We start from the raw sequence: 8,532 nt of genomic DNA, 5'->3' as shown, positions 1-8,532 counted from the left end.
TCACTCCTTAGGTTTAAATCTGTTACCCAGTGTGAGTTGATTTTTGTGAGGGGTGAAAGGTGTGGATCCTGCTTCAGTCTTCTATATGTCTCCCTGCCTGGATTTCCAACTTGCAGGACTGTAAGATAAGGTGTTGCTTTAAGCCACTAAATTTGTGGCAATTTGTTACACGGCAATGAAACTAATACATAGATCACTGACTGACTGCTAAAGGCTATTAGAGGAGATTAATTCATTGTTGTGACATTATGTGGAGCAGCAGTTCTCAAAATGTGGCCCAGAGGCCCCTTGGGGTCCTCAAGACTTTTTCAGGGGTCCATGAGATCAAAACTATTTTCATAGTAATACTGTTATTTGTTGTTTCCTTCTCATTTTCATGATTGTATAGTTTTCTGGATGTTATATGATGTGTGATACCATTGCTCTGACAGCTACTAGAATGTGTCCTTGACTACTGTTGGGTTTAAAATTCTTCTCTAATTTCTAATGTGGTAAATATTGACAAATATAGCTCACAAAAACAAAAGTGCATTGGAGTCTTCAATAATTTTTTTTTTAAGAGACAGGGTCTTGCTCTGTCACTCAGGCTGGAGCGCAGTTGTCTGATCATAGCTCACTGTAACCTCAAACTCCTGGACTCAAGCAATCCTTCTGCCTCAGCCTCCCAGCTATGTGCCATCATGCCTAGCTAATTTAAAATTTTTTTTTGTGGAGATGAGGTCTCGCTGTGTTGCCCAGGCTGGTCTTGAACTCCTGGCCTCAAGTGATCCTCTCACTTCGGCCTCCCAAAGTGCTGGGATAACAGGTGTGAGTTACTGCACCCAGCCAAATTTTAACAGTATAATGAGGTCCTGAGAAGAAAAAGGTTGTGAACCACTGGTCTAGATAAAATATAACTAAAGTGAACCTAGACAAAGTCTGAAGCTGTAAGAATATATATATTTAATTAATATCTATATTTTGTACAGAACTGTGGTATAAATATTATCAAAAGCGGAACAAGTATGCAAAACTAGGATGAGGTATAGTCCCTGAGGACAAACATTAAGAAATAATTAGCAAATCATTCATTCGTCCCTTCACAGGTATGGTCTAAGTACAGGGACCTGCAACACGATGGTGGGTAACACAGCGCTAAGCTTTGGTACCGGCGGCTACGTTGCAGAGGTGTTTAGAGAAGCTGCTCACACTAGGATGGAGACAAAGACGACTTTGTGGAGTACGTGAAATCTAAGTTGGGAGGTGAAGTGGAAGGAAGACAAATATTTAAGGTGTTATCCTTTGGAAGTCAGCTAAAATGTCCCTTTCTTAGAAAGGCCTTTCCTAATACCCCTATCTAGAGCACCGAGTACCTTCTTCTCCATCATAGCACATTGCTTATTTCCTTTATTATTTATTTATTTTTGAGACAGAGTCTCGCTCCGTTGCCCTGGCTAGAGTGCAGTGGCGTCAGCTTAGCTCACAGCAACCTCAAACTCCTGGGGTCAAGTGATCCTCCTGCCTCAGCCTCCTGAGTAGCTGGGACTACAGGCAAGAGCCACTGCACCCAGTCTGTTTATTTCCTTTATAGCACTTTTTATATAGCACTTTTTAAAAAACCTAACATGGCTGTTAAGGTAAGTCTGGCTGGAGCTAGAATGCCTTGGTTCAAATCCAGGCTCTGACACTTTCTAGTTTTATAATTTTTATGACGAGATCCGGTATGTTCAGGGTGGTATGGCCATAGACATAGTTCTATAATTTTTAATAAGTTACTTAACCTCTCTGTGCCTCCACAAAATGCGTTAATCAAACAAGGAATTTACGTTGAAGAGCTGGCTTAGGTTGTGACTGTGGGACTGAAAAGGAAAAGGTAGATACCAACCAGGTCAAAGGCAGAATCAACAAGTGAATTCAGATGACAAGGGAGAGGAAAGTAAAGGTAATTCCAAGGAGAGAAGTGGAAGAAAAAACAAGGGGAAATTCTGGAGATAGTGGGAGAATAAAAGGCAACCAATTATATGTGGATAAGGAAAGAGAGTAAAAAAACAAAAATGATTCCAAAGTTTGCTGCTTGAGGGATATGACAGAGGCTAGCCGGCGAGCATCCGTTAACTACTCCAGAGGGAAAAGGAGGGGCTGTGTCAGATCCATGTTTAAAATGAGTTGGCAGCAAGAACGCAGTTGTAGATCATTTGTTTTTGAGAGTGCTAGAGTGATGGGCCCTAAAGAACGTTCACAACAGACAAGATTTGGGTTTCTGCTCACTGTGTATCAGAGCCGAAATTATGGCAAGAAAACTCATAAGGCCCCAAACATTGATCTGTCTGTAGAAGGACAATCTTCTTTAACACTCATGATGATGTTTTCATCCTTGATAAAAGGTGTTTAATATATTGCTACCAAATTCCTTTTGGAGGATGGGGCTTCTCAGAAAAAAATAAAGCACTGGTTCAGCCTAAGGAACTGCATAGTAATGGGGTGTGTTTCCCAATTTTAACCTACCTTCTACCTTTGGAAGGTAAACTAAACAGTGTGTTTCAAGTTGCTTTTGTAAGGGGGAGCTTGGGTCATCTTCTTTCTGGCAAGGACCTCTTGCTATTTAATTCAAAACTGTACAACATTCCTCTTGACACGATTTCATGGAGCTCCTCGTTCCAGGCTAAAGCTTCCTGTCATGATTTTTGGGTGTCCTATTTGAAACAGCTGGACCTTCTGACCTGGCAAACTGCTGAGACCTTTTAGAATAGCTGAACTGTAGATAAAGATCTTCCAGGGAAGTAGGTGTGGGCAGGATGTGTGGTTTCCCTGCCTCTCATTTGAACACTGATTCAGTTAATTTTTCATGAACATTCTCTTACAATAAAAGTTGCATTCCAGAGAAATTGGAAAGGACAAGCTAGCTACTGATCGTCTTTAGTTTGAGTTGAGACTAGAGCACTATCTTTCTGAATGTCACAGAAATACACAGCAGGGAAACTGTGCCCCTACTCTAACCTCAAACCAGCCTCTGCTAGTGTGACCTTGTGGACTCAGATTAGCCATAACAATAACAACAGAGCACGCACTTGTTTACCAAATAATCTGGATCTGAGCAGGAAGACATGATAACATGTGCCTCGGCCTGGCTCTGAATGTGTGTACAGCAGCCTGAACCCAGGGAAGAGATTTCTAAACTTTAGTGATATAACACACACGGATTCTTTCTCTGACATTCCAGGCTAACCACTGTCTAAGTTAAGGCTCTGCAAAACATCTGGGACATATGTTTCTGGAAAAAATTATGGCATCTTTTCTACGACTCTTCCTGGTCTGAGCACTGTAAGCTCTGCCCTGACAGGCGGCCCCGCAGCAGGATTACCTGTGGGCCTGGGGAAGCTGCCCCACAGCACAGAAAGTCTACTTTCCCTTAGCATCTATCTACCTACTGCCACGTAGGAACAAAGCATAGAGCAGAGAAAGATTCAAACATGAATAAAATGCAGATGCTGTTGTCTCTAAAAAAAAATCACTTTCTCTTTAGAAAAGTAGTAGATTACTTTCTACTCAGCCGCTGGTTGAACCACAATAATATGCTGTCTGATACTTCAAGTCTATAGTCAGTGGAAACAGAGCCAGGGCTTGAGATCTGAGGATTAAAACCAAAGCACAATGAACTACCACTTGGCTGCCCCATGGCCACCGAATCCAGACGGCAAAGCGCTCTCACCACCTAGGACATCTAGGAAAATGTCCTGATCGCAGATGTGCCAATGTTGCTTGATTCAGAGGACTTTTTCTAAAAGAACACGGAATGCTTGTTCTTTTAGAAAAATCTCAGGATTTTAATTTTACATCATTGTGGGTGATCATCCCTCTTTTCATTAAAATTCAATCTTCGTTAATCATTTACCACTTATTAGCTCTGTATCATACTTATAAAACCAAAGATTTAAGAGAAAAAATATATATAAACTCAAAAACTATAGGAGAAGGTCTTCTCATTTTTTGTTGCTTTGTTGAAGGAGCAGAGCTTAGAGGGAGGGGAACAGAATTCATGTTTGAGGAGCTACCTGGGCCAGGCACTGCACTGGGTGCTGTGCTTCTATTGTAGCAGACACGGCACCATCAGGAACACAAAGTCGCAAGTAGAACCAGCTACATAATTTGTGAGGTCTAAAATGTAAATCCCTTGTTAAAAATTATTAAGAAATTCAAGAGAGTAACAGCAGAGTATTAAACCAAGTGTGGGACCCTATGTGACTCTACAGGCCACACACCGATGAAATAGGCCTCACTCTGAAGCCAGGTTACCTGGGCTTGAATCCTGGCTTTGTCACTTACTGTTTGTGTCATCTTGGACAAGTCATCTGTAAAATGGAGATAATAATAGTCTCTACCTCACTGAGTTCTTATTAGGATTGAGATATTTGGAAAGTGCCTAGAAGAATACTTGGCATACAGCAAGCACTATAAAAATGTTAATAAATATATACAGAATACTTGGCATATAGCAAGCCTAAATACCTCAAAATGCTAGAGAAAACTACAGCCATGACATTATGTAGATTAATTACCAAAATACATTTTTTAATGTTTTGAGAGTTTGGATTCCTGATAAATACAATCATGTTTTCATTGCTAAAACAGTGGTCACCTTTTAATTTATTTTAACAATTAAACAAGAGATTTTAAAAGATACTCTGGAATGAAGCCAACTACTCATAAAGCAAGACTGAAGTACAAAAAAAGATACTGATTTATGCTCAAGGTTCTGGAAGTCTGTGGAGTACAAGTTGTCATGAAGCCAATTTAATAGACCTGCTTCCTTTATGCTGAAACGATTCACTGGGGACATCACTGTTTCCATACAGGAAATAAAGCTTGTTGTATTTAAACAAAAACTAGAACATACTTTTTTTTTTTTTTTTTTTTTTTGAGACAGTGTCTCACTCTGTCTCCCCGGGTAGAGTGCAGTGGCGAAATCCTAGCTCACTTTAACCTAAAACTCCTGGGCTCAAGCGGTCCTCCTGCCTCAGCTTCCCAAGTAGCTGGGACCACAGGGGTGCAAAACCATACCCAGTTAATTTTTCTATTTTTGGTAGAGACAGGGTCTTGCTCTTGCTCAGGCTGGTCTCAGGAGATCCTGACCTCAAGTGATCCTCCTGCCTCGGCCTCTCAGAGTGCTAGGATTACAGGAATGAGCCACCACACCCAGCCATATACCTTTCTTTTACTTTTCTTTTGATGATGCAGAATACTGTAAGAAAAAAAAAAACTGCAGAACAGGAAATGTTACTAATCATATAAACTCTATATTTAGTTCTAGAAAAAAAATACTACAAAACAGTCAGAAGATAACTTGTAAGTAGTGACATGCTTTTTAAAAAATTTCAGCAGATTGAGGGGTACAATAGTTTTTGTTTACTCGGATGAATTGCATAGTAGTGATGTCTGGCAGTGACACATACTTTTATCTAGAAAAGAAATTTGGTATACAGAGGCATAAACTTTTAATGGTTACTGTTTATTAATGTTTGTTTTATAAGAGAAACCTCCATTTCTTCACTGAGTCATTTGCACATTTTTTTACTCCTCATCATCAATAATTCTCAGGAGTTTCAGAAGCTTTTACAAAAAACATGTAGGGTTTTTTAATTCAATTATAGTAAATATTATTGTTGACTGCAAAATTCTAAAGTAAATTGCCATTTGTCAAACAATTCGCCCGAGGTACACAGATTTGGGATACTTCTCCTTAAGAGTCGGCCACTGAACAATGAAGTAATCTGAGAGATGAAACAGAATCTTTCCGGACAAGGATAACGTTTCTACACGGCAGATGCTTTCAACATAGACAATGATCACTTTCTTTATTCCTAGTATCCCAAGGAGAAGGGCAGATACACAGATAGGAACACATGTTCCTGGTCCGTTACACAACACCTAAAAAAAAAAAAAGTTGAAGGTCAAATTAAAATACAGAATAATAATCTAAGTGAGGCATTTTGCATTAAGAACAATCTGATCTTTGAGGGGATTTGTTTATTATTCTAAACAAAGAATAATTCTTTTTATTCTTTTTTGTCTTTTTTGTCAAGCACCAGTACGCATCAAACTGTGTGTTTAATCCATGCACTTAGAAGTCAGGTAGGGCTGTGTTGTCTTGGCTGTCTCGCTTACCAATTGTGTGACTTGGGCCAAATCACTGAACTTTTAACTTCTAGCCCTAGTGCCTGGTACCTGCTCCATCAGCACGCATTGGACAGGCATGGGTTGCTCTTCTCCTAATGCTTTGTGAATCTTGGATGTCACACACATATATAGAAAACAGATCAAATTAACTGAGATTCACTCAGTTTTCTTTCATGTACCAACTTATTCTTGATGTAAGAGAAAATGTCTTTAAGTGACTAATTATGTAGAATATTTTTGTGGGATGTGGAATCATTTTAGGGGTTCAGCCCAACAAATGGAATTTTCAAGAGACGACTACCATGTGAATGAGATTTTTCCCACAAGAGGGTTTAATCTATGTTTATAACACAGAAGAGTTTTAATGCTTTTGAATTCTGCTAATTTTTATAGAAAGCCACTAGTTAAAAACAATTTAGTTGACTAACCCAACAAGAGAAATAAAAGTAAACTCATAGAACAACTGCAAAGAATTTTTATAAGTCTTTTAAGAAAATGAGAGGAAACATATTTCACAGAATTGCTGGTAAGATAATTTATTACCATGTTCAGAGGAAAAAGTGTTTTACACAACATCTTAGTCATATGCTCTTGTTGACTGAATTCATAAAACCTAATAGAGCATTTTATTTCACAAACCATAAAACTAGAGGTTTTCAGTTGTCTGCACATGCCTATTGGGCATGATCTATAATGTCAAGTCATCTTTTCAGCCCAAAGTCCATAAAACTTGGCAGACACCAGAGAATCTTAGAGTTGGAAAGGTCCCCAGATATGCTGTCTATATCAGCATTTCATGGACCCTCCCTGCCAGAGAGACAGATAGACATCCTGCTTCCATGTGAACACGGTCAGGACTGTAAGGGTTTGATGAAGGTCATCTGGTCCAGGCTCCACCTTCTGGAGCTGTGACCACCTGCAACACCATTCCCAGAGCTTTGGAAAGAGAGAAGGTGGCCTGTTTCAGGCTTCCTTGAAGCTCTCTATCTAAAATTTAAATCCCCTTTCTGTCTTTTATGGAGAATTTTCATTTGGACTTTCTCTTGAATCACCAGCTACTCAGCTGCTCTCCAGAGTGGTCTTCTTTAACCTCCCTTAAGTTGCCCCATAACCTTTCTTCATAGTTCCTCAAGGCAGTGTAATAGGAAGAAAATGGGATTAAGAGTCAGGTGAACAGGGTTAAACACACTGCGAATTAGCTCTGGGACTTTGGGCAACAGCAATAATTATAATCACCACCTTGGTGCTCATCACCACTATTTATTAACAACTGCTAAGCCAGGTCCTGTACTAAACACTTTACATATATACACACACACACACACACACACACACACACACACACACACACACGCACACACACACATATGTTTCTTTTTTTAGTTAATCCTCACAGCCATCATTTGAAACAAGTTTTATTACTCCTTTTTGCAGAAGAGGAAACTGAGGCACAAAGAGACTGGGCAAGTTGCTTGGTCACATGTTTAGGAGGTGAAGGAGTTATATTTTCAGGTCCCTTTCTTCCTATGTGACTGTTACCTTACTTAGAAATAAGCAGACTGACAATAAATGATTTTCCCTATCAGCTCCAGGATTTTATAATCTTAGGACTCTAATTTGCCTCTAGCTTTGTCGTAAGCCTAAATTACAAAATTGCTATGAATCCTTTTAGGGTTTAGAATTCTAAAAATCCTATTAATGCAGGCACTACTGACATTTTAGACTGGATAACTTTTAGCTGGAGGCCTGTCCTGTGCATTATAGCATGCTTAGCAGCATCCCCAGCCTCTGCTCACAAGATTCCAGTACTCAAGACAATCAAGAATGACCCCAAGCATTGCCAAATGTCTCCAGTTGACAACCGCTGTATTAATATACTCCCTAATTCTTAGATAATTTGTGTTGCTTTTCTCAATCTTCTTTTCAATAGTATACAACAAAACAAAAACTACAGTTAAAAAATAATGTAAGGATTGCTTGTTGGATCTTAAATGTCTCAAAAATATTTTCACATTGTTGCTCTTTAAAAAGTATACATATCCATGTGTTCATCTGGTCAACCCTCTATATACAAGCTATGTATACATTGACAGAGATGTCTATATAGGAGAAGGGGAATGATCAGGCATTTGGTAGGAGATGTATTAACAACACCCTACAGATCAAAAGTGGAGACTACTAAGGTGAAAAGGGAAATTAAAGGTATTTTGTTTATTTGTTGTATCTCCACATTTTGAGCCACCTTACTACAAAAGTCCCTAGTACAATAAAACCATAAAACCATAAACCAACAATTGAAAAAAAAAAAGCAGACTTATCTCAAGGGAAACCTACACTAAGGAAAGCTACTTTTAATTAAGCACGGGTTTTAAGTCTAAA

At 39.1% G+C, this 8,532-nt stretch overlaps 1 protein-coding gene across 1 annotated transcript in view; it reads right to left on the bottom strand.

Annotated features, from left to right (window-relative positions):
- Positions 1-5,414: 5,414 nt before the first annotated feature.
- The window catches only part of ALG14 (ALG14, UDP-N-acetylglucosaminyltransferase subunit), a 91,369-nt gene continuing 88,251 nt past the window's right edge, over positions 5,415-8,532 (bottom strand). Inside the window, exon 4 of the mRNA XM_012661191.1 lies at positions 5,415-5,904. Coding sequence (XP_012516645.1) covers positions 5,674-5,904 — 231 coding nt within the window. The 3' untranslated portion in view covers positions 5,415-5,673. The remainder of the gene's footprint in view (positions 5,905-8,532) is intronic.

Source organism: Propithecus coquereli, unplaced genomic scaffold (genome assembly GCF_000956105.1).
Source record: "Propithecus coquereli isolate 6110/MARCELLA unplaced genomic scaffold, Pcoq_1.0 Scaffold7, whole genome shotgun sequence".
In the NCBI taxonomy this organism is placed as follows: Eukaryota; Metazoa; Chordata; class Mammalia; order Primates; family Indriidae; genus Propithecus; species Propithecus coquereli.
This window is presented reverse-complemented; position numbering and strand designations above follow the sequence as displayed.